This window comes from Carcharodon carcharias, chromosome 1 (assembly GCF_017639515.1).
Source record: "Carcharodon carcharias isolate sCarCar2 chromosome 1, sCarCar2.pri, whole genome shotgun sequence".
Lineage (NCBI taxonomy): Eukaryota > Metazoa > Chordata > Chondrichthyes > Lamniformes > Lamnidae > Carcharodon > Carcharodon carcharias.
Genome location: NC_054467.1, coordinates 197,221,156 through 197,242,114, shown reverse-complemented (window position 1 = coordinate 197,242,114; position 20,959 = coordinate 197,221,156). Strand labels below are relative to the sequence as shown.

The following is a 20,959-nucleotide window of genomic DNA, read 5'->3' as shown; positions in this document are numbered from 1 at the left end:
ATCTCCTCCCTTGCCTCCCTCAGCAGTCTGGGACACAACTCATTTGGACCTGGAGATTTGTCCACTTTTAAGCCTGCCAACACCTCCAATACCTTGTCACTCCCTATATCAATTTGCTCAAGAACCTCGCAGTCTTTCTTCCCAAGTTCGATACCTTCATCCTCATTCTCTTGGGTGAAGACGGACGTGAAGCATTCGTTCAACACTTTACCGATGTCCTCTGGCTTCACCCATAGATTGCCCCCTTGGTCCCTAATGGGCCGTACTCTTTCCCTGGTTATCCTCTTCGCATTGATATACTTATAGAATATCTTGGGATTTTCCCTACTTTTGCCAGCCAGAGCTTTCTTGTATCCCCTCTTTGCTCTCCTAATTGCTTTCTTAAGCTCCACCCTGCACTTTCTGTACTCCACTAATGCCTCTGCTGATTTGCTTCCCTTGTACCTGCTAAAAGCCTCTCTTTTCCTTCTCATCGTATCCTGAATATATCTAGTCATCCATGGTTCCCTGAGCTTGTTACTCCTTTCCATCACCGTAGGAGGGAACATGTTGAGCCTGTACCCTCCCCATTTCCTTTTTGAATGCCACCACCCCCCCCCACCCCCCCACTGCTCCTCCGTAGATTTTCCCCACAAGTAGCTGTTTCCAGTCTACCTTGCCAAATCCTGCCTTATTTTACTAATATCTGCTCTCCCCCAATCCAAAACGTTTTTTTGCAACTTGTCTATTTCTTTGTCCATAACAAGCTTAAACTGTACCATGTTGTGGTCACTATCACCAAAATGCTCCCCCACCAGCCACCTGTCCAGCTTCATTCCCCAGAATTAAGTCCAGCACTGCGCCATTCCTTGTTGGACCCTCTACATATTGACCTAAAAAGTTCTCATGTACACATTTCAAGAAATCCACTCCATCCAAGCCCTTAACACTATGTCTATCCCAATTAATGTTGGGAAAGTTGAAATCACCTAATATAATTACCCTATTATTTATATTTTTACGCATCTCCGCAAATTGTGCACATATTTGCTCCTCAATTTCCCACTGACTATCTGGGGGTCTATAATAAACACCTAACAATGTGGCTGCCCCTTTTTTATTCCTAAGCTCTAGCCAAAAAGCCTCATTCGATGCCCCCTCCAAGTTATCATCTCTCCTTACTGCAGTAACTGACTCCCTAACTAATAATGCAATGCCTCCTCCTCTTTTACCCCCCTCCCCTGTCTCGCCTGAAGATTCTATATCCTGGAATGTTGAGCTGCCAATCCTGCCCCTCCCTTAAGCACGTCTCGGTGAGTACTACTATATCACAATTCCACGTGTCAATCCTCACCCTTAACTCATCTGTTTTACCTGTAATACTCCTGGCATTAAAGTAGAGGCCACCCAGCCTTGCCTTACTCCCTTGAAACTTAATGCAGCTGTACTCCCTCTGACTTGATTGTTTTACTGTCCCTATTCTGCTAACATTTTGTGTCCCCTCCCTCTGCTGAATTAGTTTAAACTCCTCCCAATAGCACTAGCGAACCCGCCCGCAAGGATGTTAGTCCTGCACTGGTTCAGGTGTAGACCATCCCGCTTGTACGGGTCTCACCTTCCCCAGAAATGTTCCCAGTGATCCAGGAATCTAAAACCCTCCCTCCTGCACCAACTCTTAAGCCACGTATTCATCTACACTATTCTCCTGTTTCTGAGCTCGCTAGCATGTGGCACTGGGAGTAATCCAGAGATTACAATCCGAGCGGTCTTGCTTTTTAGTCTACTGCCTAACTCCCTGAATTCTTGATGCAAGACCTTATCCTTCTTTCTACCTATGTCATTGGTACCAACATGTACCATGACCTCTGCCTTATCACCCTCCCCCTTCAGGATGCCCTGCAGCCGTTCTGTGACATCCTGGACCCTAGCACCAGGGAGGCAACACACCATCTACAGGTGGCATCTACAATATCTCTGGAAGGCCTGGGCTGAATGGAATTTTCTTTTTTGGTGCTTGATGGTAAGTGTTGATTCTAGAATAATGGCTACTTCATTTTAAATGGAAATTGGAGCCACAAACAAGCAACCTACTGCTTTGGGATAGTGTCTGGATCAAGGTTTAAAGTCCTTATGTTCATCTTTTATGTTAAAGCTAATTTTCAACAGGATGTACCAATATGATGTATGGTGACCCTTACCTGGATTTCTGTTGTGTTCCTAGTTTACTGTCTGCTTAAGAAAGAATGGACAGACTATATATCAACAAGTGCTTTCTGTTGAGAGACCTCACAAGCTCCAGAGTTGGAATTGGGGATACTGTGGAGAGTTTGCTTTTTACCATGCCCTATATCCACGTGCTTGGACCGTTTACAAACTTCCTGGACAAAATGTAACTCTGACATGTCGGCAGATATCTCCCATTATTCCTCACAATTATATGGTTAGTGCTATTATGTTGTCAGTGTGTTACTGTTAGCATAATGTGCATTCTCACCTCTTAGAGATTTGAAAACCTTGATTTTCTTGAAAAAAGCTGTAAGGTAAGATATCATTTGTTGAATGTTTTTTACTTATGAAAAATTTGGATACTAATCAATGGCCTCCTGCACCAAGTTGCATATATGTAGGTTTTGTTTTAAATGGTCAAGGAATTTAAAACTACTTTTATAACTTGCTGGGAATGGACCTTTTTTTGTTCTTGTATCACTGAGTGCAAATTACTGATGGCCTCATCCACAATGGCTCAGCTGTGCAGATCTAACTTTATTTGTCAAGTGTACTTTCCATTGCAAGTCATCCATTTATGTAATGATCTATAGTTCACAAGGGACCATAGGCACCTCCCTCTGTTAGAGAGATATGTGGTTATATAGATTGAGGGGTAACACTTCACATCAAGCACGTGACAATGAGGCAGACACGAATGAACTGTCACAGCTGGCGCTAGGATTAAATCTGTACCCTTTGTGTCATTCTGCACCACATTCTAGCCACTTAGCCAACTGAGCTTAACCAACCCACTCTTGGTATATTCAGCTACTTGTTAAAGTCGAGTCAAGTAACTGGTAGTAGTTTTGGCTTTTGTGATATACATTACTGATGAATGACGTACTTTTTCAAACAGTTATTTAAACGTGGTTAAGAATGAGAAAAAGTCACTTTTCATTGAACCTATCACTTTAACATACGAGCATTCTCAGTGCATTGTTTTAAAAGACACTAATACATTTATCTACTTACCTGGTACATTCCAGGTGTTTATTGCCCTTTTAGTAAGCTTTGTTTTAATATCTGCATTTAACTTTGTTGCAGTAGTTTAAATTTGTTCTTTTGTTCTACTTTTCTGTTTTTCTTTGAATTTATATTCACTGCTTACTTTTCCTCATAACGTAAGAGCCCTGAGGTTCTCCCTTGACCGCCATCTTTAGACTGTAGAACTTGAAATTCTCCTCGGCCTTCCATAGAAATTCATAGCACATAAGTAGTTGTTCTTGTGTGTTTGAATGCAGGCCTATGCTGCAACAATCGAAAATCCCACTGTCCTGCTGTCTCCCCATAACATGATATTTTCTTTTGCTTCAGATATTTATCCAGTTTTCCCTTAAAAGATGCAAGGGTTTTTATCTCAACTACTCCTGATGGCAAAACATTCCACACTTCCAAAAAAAATGACTATATAAAGTAATGTCTTTCCAAGCTTTCTACTTTGTTGGGGGTAATTTGACTTTGTTATCGACTTTCCAAACTGAAAGAAATCTTCTTGCCCTATTCCATCTAGCAGCAGAAAGAAAAAAACCTGCATTAATATAATGCCTTTCATGACCTCAGGACATTCCAAAACACACCAGTCAATGAAGGATTTTTGATGTGTAGCCGCTGTAATAATATAGGGAAACACAGCAGTCAGTTTACATGCAGAAAGTCCCACAAACAGCAGTGAAATGATCTGTTAAGTGATCTTGGTTGAGGAAAGGTTGGCCTGGCCTGGCCTTCAACTGCTTAATCCCTAAGCTCTGGAATTCCCCACCCCTGTCCGCAAAAAAACCTCTCCTCTTTTAATTTGGAAGATGTTAGGGGCATTGGAAGCTGGTGTAGGCTAGTGAGTTTTTAGGAATTTAGTTTAGCAAGGAAAAAAGTGACAGAAAAGTAGGAGCTGGTGCTGCTTAGCCCAATGGCTGCTGAGTTTAGGATGAGCTGAAGCTTGTGGAAGATGGGAAGCTGCCCAGAAGAACATTGAAATAGTTAAGTCTGAATGTGACAAAGGCATTTGATGAATTGCAGAAAATTGTGGCCTATCCCTAACTTCATGTTAGCCAACATAGCAACAGTTGTGGATTTGGATCTTGGACTGTAGGGGGGAGTTCAAATCTGGCATCATTAGCGTTCATATGAAAGCTGGTTCCATGCTTACAGATAATTTTGCTAAGGGGCACCAATGTGAGAAATAAGTGGGGTGGAGGTGGTGGTGTGGACAAAGATGGAACATGAAGTGAAAAGCCACTGCAGGTGTGCTGGTTAATTCAGAGCAAAAATAAACCATGTGAATTTAGTGCCACTGAGGTGGATCACCAGGGAGGAGGGGTGAAGGATGCCTAAAACCACAAGCTGAGGGATAACTCATTCTAGTCTTTGCCTGACATTGACTTTAACCAGTTTAGGCTCAGTGCTGTGAGACAGTCAGACTGAAGATAGAGATGGGTCTATTAGGTGATAAATCTTGCACACTTTCATTTTGAGACAATTGGATAGAAATTCACTGTGGTGAGAGGATGATAAAGTTGGGCAGTATTATGGCAGGGAGAGTGTCAGAATTCAAGGTAGGTTCTGGATTTGTCAGTTTTTCATGTCATTTAGACTCGACAGAAAATCATGATTCAGGAATATAGATACTTCCTTTTACACTCCCCTTATGTTATGATAGTATAGGGCGGAACTGGGGCATTCCCAAGTCATCTGAAGAATGCCACAAGGAGTACTTCTGGTAGACCTAGTGGGACCCATGTCCCGCTCTGGGTCTAGTGAATACCTCGTTAGTGCATTGTTCGATGCAAATTGATTCCAGAGGTCATCTGCTTCTGTCAACATTTGACCTATCAAGGACTTTAGTTATGTTGGGACTGATTTTCTCTAAATAGAGGCTAAGACGTGAACTATTTGTGGTTTAAGATAGAGAGGTTTTGATGGGGGGAAAAAAGCCATTCCCTCTGGCAAGTAGTTCAACAACCAGCAGTCATAGATTTAAAATCACTAACGAATGATCTAGCCGATGACGAGGAGGAATGTCTTCAGTCGCTTTCAGGATCTGGAGTGCTTTATCTGAAAAGGTGATGGAAACTGATTCTATAAATAATTCTGTCTTTGTTTTGCTGTCAAATGAAATTACGTTTTGAATAGTAAGCTGTGAAAAGTTCCTTGAACATTTTAGCATTTGCCTTTAGTTGAAAAGGCTAAAAGAAGTGGAAAGAATTTAACAAATATATCGCTTGTCTTCCAGGACACTAGTCTGCCAGTTGGGGTCTTTGTATGGGAAATTGAAAACCAAAATGAAGATGACCTAGAGGTTTCGCTCATGTTTACTCTGAGGAATGGTTCTGGAACCAAGGATGATCAGAAAGGGGGGCACTGGAATGAACCATTTCATTTGGATAAAGAAGGGGAGCACATTTCGGGAGTGTTATTGCATCACTCTGTCAGTGTAAATAGTTATACCATGGCAATTTCAGCCCGGCGTAAGGTGAGTGTGTTGCACAGTGTTACTGTTCCAGAGTTCAGTATAAATTTAGAGCTATAGAATGTCTTTTTTCATATACTGTAGTTCTTAATTGCTATATATTTCTGCCAACTTAGTCTGGCTGACCTCTTGGCATCATCTGATTGGGGAGTCAATAACATGAGAGTCAGCAATTTAAAATAGTTATTGAGAGTGGAGAGAAGTTTGAAGACATTTTCAAAAAAAGGGCTGTAGGGGCATTGCCACAGAGTGTTTAAGGCAGAAACTAATACCACCTTTTAAGGGAAAAATTGTTCAGAGTTCCTCTTCGAAGTCACTAAGTGGCGAGAATTCACTTGAATTGTATTGTCACGTGTCTGATTGCAAAATGCAGACTAAGGCTATGGACTGAGTGCTGGTAAAACTGCCCTGTTTGTCAGGGAGTTCAGGAGCAGGGAAGAAGTAGACTCTGGTTTAATAGTGTTTTGCAATTCCAATCCATCTTTCTCAATAAAAGTTCTTTTTAATTTGTGTGCTGGTGGTTTAATTTTTAATCAGCGTTTTCTTTTCAAGCTCTGCAGGTGGATGCATATCTCCTTTGATATGTTTTTGCTCAGGGAACCTTGTACTCCTTTAGGCTGGAGCATAAAATAAGGATGATAGTTTCAGGCTATTAGTTGCTTATAAGTAAATCTTGTGTTGTAAAAGAGAATAATCTGACAAAATGGCAAAAAATTAGTTATCTCAAAATTATTTTCATGATGAAAGGAAACAATGCCTGACATTGGTAGACAGAGTTAATAAAGCATATAGCATCCTGGGCTTTGTTAATAGGGACATAGAGTACAAGAGCAGGGAGGTTATGATGAATTTATATAAGACACTCATTAGACCTCAGCTGGAGTATTGTGTACTTTCTTGGTGCCACACTATCAGAAGGATACGACCACATTGGAGAGAGTGCAGAAGAGATTTACAAGAATGGTTCCAGGGGTGAGAAACTTTATGAGGATAGATTGGAGAGGCTGGGTCTGTTCTACTTGGAGAGAAGGCGGCTAAGCGGAGATTTGATAGAGATGTTCAAAATCATGAAGGGGCTGGACAGAGTAGATAGGGAGAAGCTGTTCTCGTTCATAAGAGCATCAAAAACAAGAAGGCACGGATTTAAAGTGATTTGCAAAAGAAGCAAATGTGACGTGAGAAAAAGCTTCTTCACACAATGAGTGCCTTGGGTCCAGATGGCTCTGTCTGGAAGTGTGTGGAGGCAGGTTCAATCGAGGCATTCACGAGGGCATTAGATGATTATTTGAATAGAAACAATGTGCAGGAATATGGGGAAAAGGCAGAGCAATGGCACTAATTCATAATGTTCATTTGGAGAGCCGGTGTAGACACGATGCGCTGAATGGCCTTCGTCTGTGCTGTTAAAATTCTATGATTCTGTGATTTGTAAAAAATGGTTCAAATTTAAAGCACTTTAATGGAAGAAACTACATATTAACTTCAAAGCATTGCCGATAATAGAGCCATGCTGTCAAAACTTTTTGTCTTGCACTCATCAGGACAGATTCTGAAAAATACCAATAATAAAGGGAACAACCAACTTATACTGCATGCGAAGAGAGTATTGATTGGTTTGCAAGTGGACTCTGGTAGAGGCATTGCCATGGAGAATGCACCAGGGAGTAGTGAACTGCCATGCTTTTGTTTAAATTCAAACCAGTCAGGTCTAGGCATTGCCCTGGGGAATGAACCATGGAATGGCTGTCCTTCAAGCTTTCTAGCTGAAGGCACAACGTGTGGACATGCTCTCTTCATTTTTTTTCAACAATACTCAAGTTCTATACCACCAAACAACTATTTACATATTTAACTGTAGAACTTAGACTGGTCTCTGTTCCTAAAAAAAAAAAGTGAATGATGACATTTCTTCAGAATATCAACTTCAAAGTTTGGTGACACTGCCTGATTCACATGGCTGCTAGTCATAACCATTTTAAAAACTTTGTGCTCATAAGACCGACTTTTTTTTTCCTGAAGCTAGAATAATGTTCTCCACTCCATTTATTGCATTTTATTTTGTCGGGCTGTTTATCTCCGCTAGTGTATTTTGGTTACAGATATTTTTTTTGCCTTTATAAAAACGCCAACATTAAAATTGACTAGCTGCTATTCTGATTGATGTCCATCTCTATGACCAGAAATAAGTGATTTGAGCTTGTCCTGCCATTCAGTTGAATTTATGGTGGATCCGTATCTTAACTCCATCTACCCTCTTTGGTTCCATAACCCTTAATTTTTTGTTAGGCAAGAGTGTTATCAATCTTAGCTTTTAAATTTTCATTTGACCCAACCTCAACAGCCTCATGGGGAGGATGGGGGAAGAAGAGGGTTCCCGATTTCTTCTATCCTTTGTGTATGGAAGTTCTTTCTGAAATCACCCCTAAACAGCCTAGTTCTAATTTTAATTTTATGTCCCTTTGACCTGCGTTATACCATTAAAGGAAATTGTTTCCCTCACTTCTTTGATCATCTTAACCACCTCAATTAGATCATCACTTTGTGACAAAGGTATAATTTTCATAATATTTTTCTAGCTTATTGTGAAGTAGGTTTATGGGGGTAAGTACAGTTCGGTCTGTACTGTGTGATTTAATTACATTTGGAGTCGAGTAGACTGCAAGCTTTAAATAATTAAAAGAAGCTAGGTACTTGACATGCTGATGAGTAAATGAGGGAATTTGCATTTTTAAATAAATAAAGGGGTTGTTGGAGTTCAAAGGGATCTTCGTCTATTCATAACTAACCAGATAAGCAAGGCTAAGGAGTGTGTTTATTTTTCCCAAAGGTCACTGTCAATATTAGTAACATGAAAGTTTTTATATTATGAGGAAGATACGGTTTCAAAGACATATGGCACAATAGAATTTGCATGTTAAAAAGAGAGAAACATATATAAAGGAGAATGAAAGGCTATGTGAGAGAAGGCCATGTAAGATCTAACAGGAGTGTGTGAAATAGCCTTAATGAAGCCTCCAGCCACTTATGCATGAATTTGTTATGTAACAAAACTGAAGGTGGGGAAAAGCCATTTGGAATTCCACTGTCAAGTGGGTATTGTGTTAACTTGCTGATTCTGCTTTAAATCTAAAATCTATTTTGGACTGTTGCCTTAAAGGGGTTGCAACTGGGACACAAGTTAATTAGGAATTTCAGGATTTGTAATTGTAGTAAGTAATTGTAGTCTATGTATGTGCTTGGAATCTTTTATTTTGTTAATAAATATTTTAATTTAATTTTTAAAAATCTCTAAAGGTCTTGGTGGACTTGCTACTTCTGAATTCAGCGTGCATACCTTGTAATAAATACAAATCACAAACCCGTTGCAATAGCGTGACCAAGTTTCCCTTGCGGATTTGATCCGCCTGGCACCCATCATCTGCCACTTCATACCAGCTTGATCTTCCGTATGCATAGGAATATGCAATCTGTTCTGACAATTTAATCCTTTTAAGTCTGATATTCTGGTGAATTTAAACTGTGCTCCCTCCAAAGCTGATACAGCTTTCTATTTCTGAATCTAAATAATACTGCCTGCGTCACCAGAGGGGAAAATAATGCTGTGCTTAATGATTGACTGACTGACTGCTTTGCAGTGCTTGGTTGTGAGTTTTAAAACAAAGAATCATTCTCAGGATGTCTCTGGTAAGATCAGCATTTATTTCCCATCCCTTGTTGGTCCTCTAGAGAATGACATTGGTGAGTTAATAGTAGATAATAAGGAAATGACGGAAGAAATGAACAAATATTTTGCTTCTCTGTTCACTATAGAGGGTACAAAAAACATTCCAGTAATAGCTGCGAATCAGGAGGTGAACGGGAGAAAGGAATTTGGTGAAATTGAAATCACTAGGAAATGGTACTGAGCAAATTAGTGGAGCTTCAGCCTGGCAAGTCTCCGGGTCCCGACAGACTACATCCTAGGGTATTAAAAGAGATGGCTAATGAGGTAGTCGATGCGCTGGTGTTAATTTTCCAAAATTCGCTAGATTCTGGAAAGGTTCCATCAAATTGGAAAGTAGCAAATATAACCCCTCTGTTCAAGAAGGGATGGAGGTAGAAAACCGGAAACTATAGGCCAGTTAGCTTGACATCATCAGTCGTGGGGAAGTCATTAGAATCGATCATTAAGGAGATTATAGCTGGACATTTAGAAGAGCTCAAGGCAATAGGGAAGAATCAGCATGGTTTTGTGAAAGGAAAATCATGTTTAACCAATTTTTTTGAAATTTTTTGAAGGAATAACATGTGCAGTGGATGAAGGGAAGCCTGTAGATGTACTGTACTTGGATTTTCAGAAGGCATTTGATAAGGTGCCACATCAAAGAAAATAAATAAATAAATAAGCTCATGGTATATAGGTGAGTAACATATTAGCATGGATAGAAGATTAGCTGGCTGGCAGAAACCTGAGAATATGCATAAATGGGCCTTTTTCAGATTGGCAGGATGTGACGAGTGGAGTCCCACAGGGGTCTGTACTGGGGCCTCAACTTTTTACGATTTACATCAATGACTTAGATGAGGGGAGTGAAGACATGGTAGCTAAATTTGCAGATGACACAAAGATAGGTAGAAAAGTATGTTGTGGAAAGGACATGAGGTTGCAAATGGGTGTAGATAGGTTGAGTGAGTGGGCAAAGATCTGGCAAATGCAGTTTAATGTGGGAAAATGTGAAGTTGTTCACATTGGCAGGAAGAACAAAAAGGATTACTTAATTGGAGAATGGCTGCATAATTCTGAGGTGCAGAGTGTTCTAGTACATGAGTCACAAAAAGCTAGTATGCAGGTACACCAAGTAGTTGAGAAGGCTAATGGAATGCTATCCTTTATTACGAGAGGGATTGAACATAAAAGTAAGGATGTTATGCTTCAGTTATACAGGGCATTGGTGAGACCGCAACTCGAACACTCTGTGCAGTTTTGGTCTCCTTATTTAAGGAAGGATGTAAATGCATTGGAGACGGTTCAAAGGAGGTTTACTAGATTGATATCTGAAATGAGTGGGTTGTCTTATGAGGGAAGGTTGGACAGACTGGGCTGGAGTTTAGAAAAGTGAGGGGTGATTTGATTGAAGTCTCCAAGATCCTGAATGGCCTTGACAAGATGGATGTCAAAAGGATGTTTTCTCTTGTGGGTGAATCCAGAACTAGGAGGCCACTGTTTTAAAATTAGGGGTCGCCCTTTTTAGGACAGAGATGAGAAATATTTTGCTCAGAGTGGGGGTTGTGAGACTTTGGAATTTCCAGCCTCAGAAGATGGTGGATTGAATATTTTTAAGGCAGAGGTAGATAGATTCTACTTACATTTATTTTTCTTTTCCCAACTATTTCCATTATTTTTAAATGTATTTCCATTCATTGTTTTGTTGCTACCTTTTAGCCTATTTCGATCCCGCCCCCCCCCACCACCACCACCACCACCACCACTAGGGCTATCTTGCTCGTCCTGCTTTCTATCCTTAATGTCATCATGAGCACATTCCTCAGCTAATATTACCACTGTCAACACTCCTTTGTTCTTTTGTCAATGACATCTTTGGCAGTCTCTTCTTTGCCTCCGCCTATCACTGGCCCTCTATCCAGCTCCACCTGTCCCACCCCCCCCTTCAACCAGCTTATTCCACCTCATTTCTATATTTCTTAGTTCTGTTGATGAGTCATTCGGACTCAAAACATTAACTGTATTCCTCTCCGCAGATGCTGTCAGACCTGTTGAGATTTTCCAGGTGTTTTTGTTTTTGTTTTGGATTTCCAGCATCCGCAGTATTTTGCTTTTATGTTAGAGTTTAATTGACTGCCACTTCTCTTCAAGGAATGCCTACCTTGAAGAAGTATTGCACTTCTCTCCAACAGGATTTCCGCCTGTCTCTTTTGCCCTGTTCACCTTCAATGCTTTCCACTTCTCTCCTGGTGTTTGACAAGGCATTCACTAAAACTCGCTTTCACAGCCATATTTCCTTCCTCAGTGACTGTCTCTGACTTACCCCAGTGGTTCCAACTTAAGTTCCATCCCTCATGTTTGGAACCAACTCAGGATTACAGGTATCTCCGGGACATACAACGCTCCTCGGACTGCTGTTCTCGTCGCATCCTGAGATCCACGCTCGGTGCCATGTGCCGCCATATGAACACACTCAACCTCTGCCTCCAGCAGCACCGACGCACCCTATCTCTAAGCTGTCCTTGCCCCCAGTTTAATTTTATTCTTCGTCTCATCCGATGCCTCAACAAGAAACTTTGTCTCTTTCTTTAAGGTGCAAAGGAACGCAAGCTCCAGCAACTCATTGACACCAAAGCCCATCCAGGACCCTCCACCCTGTCTGTCCCTCTGTCTCCATCCCATCTTCCAATCCCAGCCCTGGCCAAGTATTCACCATACCCTCTGACCTTCCCCTCTCTGCTGAAGGTTCAGTGCTCAGCAAAGGACTCAGTTTCATACCCTTACGCCCTCATCTCAATTAATTTCGGGCTCAGCACGATGCTGAACTCTCCTTCTGCCGCCTTCGTCTCCGTGCTCACTTCTTTGGGCAGGAGTCCCCTCCCCATTCAACAGATCCTTTTACCCGCCTCTAATATTCTCCCTCCACCTGGACCCCTCCCTCTGGAATCTTACCTGCTCTTGATCTTTTCATTGAGAACTGTCGGCTTGACATCAGCCGTCTCAATTTCTCTGCTCCTCTCACTCACTCTAACCTGTCTCTTGCTGAACTTGCTGCACTCTGTTCTCTCAGGCTCAATCCTGACATTGTCATCAAACATGCTGACAAGGGTGGTGCTGTTGTTGTCTGGCGCACTGACCTCTACCTCACAGAGGCTGAGCGTCAACTCGTAGACACTTCCTCCTACCTCCCCCGGACCATGACCCCGCCACTGAATATCAAGCCATTGTTTCTAGGACTGTCACTAACCTCATCTCCTCTGGAGATCTTCCCTCCACAGCTTTCAACCTCATAGTCTCCCAACCTCAGACAGCCCACTTCTACTTCCTACCCAAAATCCACAAACAGGACTGTCCCAGCAGACCAATCGTGTCATCCTGTTCCAGCCCCACGGAACTCATTTCTTGCTATCTTGACTCCATTCTCTCTCTCCCCTTGTCCAGTCTCTTCCCACCTACATCTGCGATTCCTCTGACATCCCACATCATATCAACAATTTCCAGTTCCCTGGCCCCAACTGCCGCCTCTTCACCATGGATGTCCAATCCCTCTACACCTCCATCCCCCACCGGGATGGTCTGAGGGCTCTCCGCTTCTCCCTTGAACAGAGGCCCGAACAATCCTTATCCACCACTACTCTCCTCCGTCTGGCGTTCATTGTTCTCTCACTGAACAATTTCTCCTTAAACTTGTCTCACTTCCTTAAATAAAAGGTGTGGCTATGGGTACCCACATGGGCCCCAGTTATGCCTGTCTCGTTATGGGGTATGTAGAACATTCCTTGTTCCAGTCCTACTCCAGCCCCCTCCCACAATTCTTTCTCCGGTACATCGATGACTGCTTCGATGCTGCTTCATGCTCTCGTCTGGATCGGGAAAGATTTATTAATTTTGCTTCCAGTTTCCACCCCTCCATCATTTTTTCACATGGTCCATCTCTGACACTTCCCTTCCCTTCCCTTCCTTGACCTCTCTGTCTCAATTTCTGGTGATAGACTGTCCACCAATATTCATTACAAGCTTCCCGACTCCCACAGTTACCTCGACTACAGCTCCTCACACCCTGCTTTCTGTAAGGACTCCGTCCCATTCTCTCAGTTCCTTTGCCTCCGTCGCATCTGTTCTGATTATGCCATTTTCAAAAACAGTTCCTCTGACATGTTTTCCTTCTTCCATAACCAAGGTTTTCCACCCACTGTGGTTGACAGGGTCCTCAACCATGTCCGGCCCATCTCTCGCGCATCCGCCCTCGCACCTTCCTCTCCCTCCCAGAACCATGATAGGGTCCCGCTTGTCCTCACTTATCACCCCACCAGCCTCCACATTCATTTCCGCCAACTCCAGCATGATGCCACCACCAAACACATCTTCCGTTCACCACCTCCTGCTCCCGGCGGAATGCAGGGATCATTCCCTCTGGGACACCCTGGTCCAATCCTCCATCACCCCCTACACCTCAGCCCTCTCCCACAGCACCTTCCCATTCAACTGCAGAAGTTGTAACAGCTGCCCCATTACTTCCCCCCTCCTCACCGTCCAAGGGCCCAATCACTCCTTTCAAGTGAAGCAGCATTTCACTTGCACTTCCCTCAATTTAGTCTACTGCATTTGCTGCTCTTAGTGTGCTCTCCTGTACATTGGAGACTGGGTGACCGCTTTGCAGAACGTCTTCGGTCTGTCCGCAAGCATTACCCAGATCTCCCTGTTGCTTGCCATTTCAACACTCCACCCTGCTCTCATGCCCATATGTCCGTCCTTGGCCTGCTGCAATGTTCCAGTAAAGCTCAACGCAAACTGGAGGAACAGCACCTCATCTTCTGACTAGGCACTTTACAGCCTTCCAGACTTAATATTGAGTTCAACAACTTTAGATCATGAACTCTCTCCTCCATCCCCACCCCCTTTCCGATCCCCTTTTTTCCAATAATTTATAATTTTTTATTTATATATTTTTTTAATATATATTTTTCTTTTCCCAACTATTTCCATTATTTTTAAATGTATTTCCATCCATTGTTTTATCTCTACCTTTTAGCCTATTTTGATCCCTTCTCCCTACCCCACCCCCACTAGGGCTATCTTGCTCATCCTGATGAAACCCTTAATGTCATCATGAACACATTCCTCAGCTAATATCACCACCGTCAACACCCCTTTGTCATTTTGTTTATGACATCTTTGGCAATCTCTTCTTTGCCTCCACCTATCACTGGCCCTCTACCCAACACTACCTGTCCCATCCTCCTTCAGCCAGCCTATATTTCACCTCATTTCTATATTTCTTCGTTCTGATGAAGAGTCATTCAGACTCGAAATGTTAACTGTATTCCTCTCCGCAGATGCTGTCAGACCTGCTGAGATTTTCCAGGTATTTTTGTTTTTGTTTTGGATTTCCAGCATCCGCAGTATTTTGCTTTTATCGTAGATAGAATCTTGTTAGGCAAGGGAATCATAGGTTATCAGGGTTGGATGCAAAAGTAGAAATCGAAACACAAGTTCAGCCATGATCTTATTGAATGGTGGAGCAGGCTCGAGGGGCCGAATGGCCTACTCCTGTTTTAATTTCTCATGTTCTTATCTTCTAAGATGATGGTGGTGGACTGCTGTCACAGTTTGATACAACTGAGTGGCTTGCTAGGTGACCTCAGAGGACAGTCAACTACTTGGTAGGATTTCAGTCATCTATAGACCTAACTGGATAAGGGCACTAAGGAGCCAATTTTTAACTCTGAATAGATTGGGTGAGTTGGAATCAGGCCCAGCGGTTCCATCCCCAAAAGAGAGTAGTAAATCAGTTGGGCCTTCATGACATTCGGATAACTTCATTATCACGTTGATTAATGCCAGCTTTTTATTTCCAGATTTTTAGATCTGAATTCAAATTCTCAAACTGCCATGGTTCTCTGGTATATTAGTCCAGGTTTCTCCATTACTAGTCCAGTAACATATGCTACTATATCCATATTCACGAGAACTATCATCTTTCAGCCAAAGGTTTTAAATGTACTTCCACTGTTAAAAGCAGCCAGATCTTTACAGTGGCTCATGAATGTGAGAAATGTCTTTCTGTCTTCAATGGATATTGCTGTATGTGTGGTTCCTCCACATAATTATCCAGCACTGCGTGATGGATGTCTTCTATTGGGTAATGCTCTAGAAGATTGCTGAGTTTGGTGTGGCCAGATTATAAAATTTATAGCATAATATTTTTTATGTTCTGCAGCCATATTTCTTTCTCAGTTGAAAGTAGAAATGTCCTTCTTTACGTTGTTCCACGACAGTGAGAATTAGTGCCTCTATGAATTTTTTTCTATATATAAAATTACAATATAAGGCTAATTTGAGTTCCAATTTGGTTTCTTAAACAGCAAGGTTTAGAAATTAGTCACCAGACTGAATTTAATCCAAATGGCCTGGGACAAGAAATCTGGGAAGATCTGTTTCAAGATGGGAAATTGGAGTCTCTACCAGGTATGTGTATGTTAAGCACTTTTTAAAGTGGCTTTACTGATTTTGAATGCATTTCCTTCTAAATTGGCATACAAACTTTATCTTTATGGTTTGGAAGACAGCTGCCAAACACAAGCCACCTAGAAGGGGCAGATAGCCAGCTCCAGCCTAAAATTGGTTGAAAGTAGCTGCCAGAGAGACACTGGAGCAAGAGGGACTGACAGCAAGTCCCAAGCTAAGGAAATAAACCCAAAAATCCAGGGGACTGGAAGAGGGGAAAGTCCAAAGAAGACCATCTAGTCAAAGGAAGGACATGAACCTGGAAAAGGTCCTGTTAATGAAGTTAAGAGTGAGGGGCAGAGAATAAGGCTCTAAGCTTCAGGCTTAAAAAGACAAAAGCTGCAGAAAGCAGATTTAAAATGAGAACAGCTTGCAAGAGACAAGAAGGTCCAAAGACACAACTGAAGGTCTGTAACTCTTTGCTATGGGCATGTGAAGCAGTGGTATACTGTTAACGTTGAGTTGGTGAGAGAGAGAGAGAGAGGCTTTTTTTTATTCAATCACAGGATGTGGGCTTCACTGGCTGGGCCAGCATTTATTGCCCATTCCTAGTTGCCCTTGAGAAGGTGGTGGTGAGCTGCTGCCTTGAACCACTGCAGTCCATGTGGTGTAGGTACATCCACAATGCTGTTAGGAAGGAAGCTCCAGGATTTTGACCCAGTGACAGTGAAGGAACAATATATTTCTAAATCAGGATGGTGAGTGACTTGGAGGGGAATTTCCAGTTTGGTGGTGTTCCCATCTGTATGCTGCCCTTGTCCTTCTAGATGATAGTGGTTGTGGATTTGGAAGGTGCTGTCAAAGGAGCCTTGGTGAATTCCAGCAGTGCATCTTGTTGATGGTACACACTGCTGCTACTGTGCATCAATGGTGGCGGGAGTGAATGTTTCTGGATATAATGCCAGTCAGGCGGGCTTCTTTGTCCTGAATCGTGTCAAGCTTGTGTTGTGGGAGCTGGACTCATCCAGGCAAGTGGGGAATATTCCATCACACTCCTGGCTTGTGCCTTGTAGATGGTGGACAGGCTTTGGGGAGTCAAGAGGTGAGTTACTCGTCACACGATTCCTAGCCTCTGACCTGCTCTTGTAGCCACAGTATTTATATGGCTAGTCCAGTTCAGCTTCTGGTTAGTGGTAACTCCAGGGTGTTCATAATGGGGGATTCCGTGATGGTATTGCCATTGAACATCAAGGGGCGATGATTGGATTCTCTCTTGTTGGAGATGGTCATTGCCTGACACTTGTGTTGTGCGAATGTTACTTGCCACTGTCAGCCCAAGCCTGGATATTGTCCAGGTCTTGCTGCATTTGGACTTGGACTGCTTCAGTATCTGAGGAGTCGCAAATGGTGCTGAACATTGTGCAGTCATCAGTGAACATCCCCACTTCTGACCTTATGATGGAAGGAGGATCGTTGATGAAGCAGCTGAAGATGTTTGGGCTGAGGGCACTACCCTGAGGAACTCCTGCAGCTATGTCCTGGAGCAGAAATGACAGACCTCCAACAACCATAGCCATCTTCCTTTGTGCTAGGTATGACTCCAACCAGCGGAGAGTTTTCCCCCCGATTCCCATTGATTCCAGTTTTGCTGGGGCTCCTTGCTGTCAAATGCTGCCTTGATGTCAAGGGCAGTCACTCTCACCTCAGCTTGGGGGTTCAGCTCTTTTGTCCATCTTTGAACCAAGGCTGAGGTAAGAAGCTGAGTGGCCCTGGCGGAGACCAAATTGGGCGTCAGTGAGCAGGTTATTGCTAAGCAAGTGCCACTTGATAGCACTCTTGATGACCCCTTTCATTACTTTACTGCTGGTCGAGAGTAGACTGATGGGGCAGTAATTGGTCGGTTTGGATTTGTCCTGCTTTTTCTGTACAGGATATACCTGGGCAATATTCCACACAGCCAGTGTTGTAGATGAACTGGAACAGCTTGGCTAGGCAAATAGCAAGTTCTTGAGCATAAGTCTTCAGCACTATTGCCGGAACACTGTCAGCCTTTGCAGTACCCAGTGCCTTCAGATGTTTCTTGATCTCGCATGGTGAATCAAACTGGCTGAAGAGCGGCATCTGTGTCATAGAGGTCTACAGCACAGAAAAGGGCACTTCAGCCCATTGAGTCTGTGCCGGTCAAACGAGTACCTAACTATTCTAATCCCGTTTTCCAGCACTAGCCCCATAGTCTTGTATGCCATGGCATTGCAAGGACACATCCAAATACTTAAATGTTATGATGTGGGTTTCCTCCTCCTCCACCCTTTCAGGCAGTGAGTTCCAGATTCCCACCACTCTCTGGGTGAAAAAATTCTTTCTCACATCCCCTCTAAACCTCTTGCCCCTTCCCTTAAATCTATGCCACCTGGTTATTGATCCCTCCACCAAGGGGAAAAGTTCCTTCCTGTCTACCCTATCTATGCCCCTCATAATTTTATACACCTCAATCTCCTCTGCTCCAGGGAAAATAACCCCAGTCTATCCAATCTCTCCTCATAACGAAGACTTTCTAGCCTCGGCAAATCCTGGTAAATCTCCTCTGCACACTCCCTAGTGCAATCACACCCTTCCTATAATGCAGATTCCAGAACTGCATCTATACTCTAGCTGTGGCCTAACCAGCGTTTTATACAGTTCCAGCATAACCTCCCTGCTCTTATATTCTATGCCTCTGCTAATAAAGGCAAGTATCCCATATGCCTTCTTAACCACCTTATCCACCTGTCCGGCTACCTTTAGGGACCGGTGGGACATGCACATCAAGGTCCCTCTGATCCTCGGCACTTTCCAGGGACCTACCATTCATCGTGTATTCCCGTGCCTTGTTTGTCCTGCCCAAGTGCATCATCTCACACTTAACTGGATTAAATTCCATTTGCCACTGATCAGCCCGTTTGTATCCTCCTGTAATCTAAGGCTATCCTCCTCACTATTTACCACCCCACCAATTTTCGTGTCACCCGCAAACTTACTGATCAACCCTCCTACATTCAAGTCTAAATCATTTATATATACCACAAACAGCAAGGGACCCAACACCGATCCCTGTGGAACCCCACTGGACACAGGCATCCTATGATGCTGGGCACTTCCGGAGGAAGCAAAGATGGATCATCCGCTCGGCACTTCTAGCTGAAGATTGTAGCAAATGCTTCAGCCTTATATTTTGCACCTGATGTGCTGGGCCCCTCCATTGAAGATGGGGATATTTGTGGAGCCTCCTCCGGTGAGTTGTTTAATTGTCCACCATCATTCACAACTGGATGTGGCAGGACTGCAGAGCTTAGATCTAATCCGTTGGTTGTGGGATCGCTTAGCCCTGTCTATCACTTGCTACTTATGCTGTTTGGCATGCAAGTAGTCCTGTGCTGTAGCTTCACCAGGTTGACACCTCATTTTTAGGTAAGCCTGGTGCTGCTCCTGGCATGCCCTCCTGCGCTCTTCACTGAGCCAGGATTGATTCTCTGGCTTGATGGTAATAGTGGAGTGGGGGATATGCCGAGCCGTGAGGTTACAGGTTGTGTTCAAGTACAATTCTGCTGCTGATGGCCCACAGCACCGCTTGGATGACCAGTCTTGTGTTGCTGGATCTGTTCGAACTGTATCCCACTTAGCACAGCAGTAGTGCCACATAACACGATGGATGGTATCCTCAATATGAAGATGGGACTTTATCTCCACAATGATTATGCGGTGGTCGTTCCTACCGATACTGTCATGGACAGATGCATCTGCGACAGCCAGGTTGGTGAAGATGAGGTCAAGTATGTTTTTCCCTCTTGTTGGTTGCCTCACCATCTGCCGCAGACTCATCTAGCAGCTGTGTCATTTAGGGCTCAGTGGTGGTGTTACCGAGCCACTCTTGGTGATGGACGTAGAAGCCCCCCACCCAGAGTACATTCTGTGCCCTTGCCACCCTCAGTGCTTCCTCCATGTGGTGTTCAACATGGAGGAGCACTGATTCATCAGCTGAGGGAGGGTGGCACGTGGTAATCAGCAGGAGGTTTCCTTGCTTATATTTGACCTGGTGCCATGAGACTACCTGGGGTCCGGAGTCAATGTTTAGGGCTCCCAGGGCAAGTTCCTCCCGACTGTGGTGCCATCTCTGGGGGAGAAAAATAAAAGAGAGAGTGTGTGGAAGATAGCTTGAATGCATGTGGTGGCCCAGGGAAGAGGAACATCATGAGAGTTCATAACCCTGGAGGTGAACCCTTGCAGAACACGTCTGAGAAAAAGTCAGTTTGGGAGAAGATTCCAAGGTGTGAGGTCTTGGAGAGCGGAAATTGAAAACCCTCATGTGAAAGGCGGAGTGCAATGAGACTGGTTGGCTCATGGTCTGGGTGGGAATTGAGGAGAGATCCACAGCATCTGTTTGAGGTGGCGTCTGTCACTTGGTTTCAGAGTGTGGTGTGTCTGACCACGGTGTGTCTGACCACAGTGTACCAGCTGTGTACTAACTGTGAACATTAGAGTATAAGAAGCTTTGTAACTTGTGTTATCCTTACAAATTTGTATATATCTCTAAAGGTATAGTTGTGGGTGAAGGAGTATTGTAATATAGTTAATCTTTTCTTGTTGAATAAATGTTTTATTCTTTTGTTAAAAGTTCATCAGCTGACTCTGGTGACTCTGTTCAGTGGCCACTCTCCACGTATCTAAATGAACAAATAAAAGGTAGGAACTATCAAGCTGGCTTCCACCCTGGGATCAGGCTTGTCCAGGGATCATAACTCTCCAACCAGGGGAAACACCTTGCCTGCATCTACCCTGTCTATCCCTTTAAGTATTTTGTAAGTTTCAATGAGATCACCCCTGATTCTTTGAAACTCTAGAGAATACAGGCCCAGTTTCCCCAATCTCTCTTCATAGGACAGTCCTGCCATCTGGGTAAGAGGCCTAGTGAACCTTCGTTACACTCCCTCTAGGGCAGTATTAATATTCCTATGGTAAGGGGACCAAAACTGCACACAGTACTTCAGCTGGGTGCAGTCTAACCAAATTCTATGCTGTTGAAGCAAGACTTTGCTATTTCTTTACTCAAATCCTCTTGCAAT

The 20,959-nt window shown here is 43.4% G+C and overlaps 1 protein-coding gene across 3 annotated transcripts in view; it reads left to right on the top strand.

Annotated features, from left to right (window-relative positions):
• The window catches only part of gba2 (glucosidase, beta (bile acid) 2), a 97,029-nt gene that overhangs the window by 15,055 nt on the left and 61,015 nt on the right, over window positions 1-20,959 (top strand). For 2 of the 3 annotated variants that reach the window (XM_041187310.1, XM_041187319.1), the window contains exons 4-6: window positions 2,201-2,419; window positions 5,474-5,713; window positions 15,779-15,881. In XM_041187310.1, the coding sequence (XP_041043244.1) occupies window positions 2,201-2,419; window positions 5,474-5,713; window positions 15,779-15,881 (562 nt within the window). The remainder of the gene's footprint in view (window positions 1-2,200; window positions 2,420-5,473; window positions 5,714-15,778; window positions 15,882-20,959) is intronic. The other variant, XM_041187327.1, reaches the window with a different exon arrangement.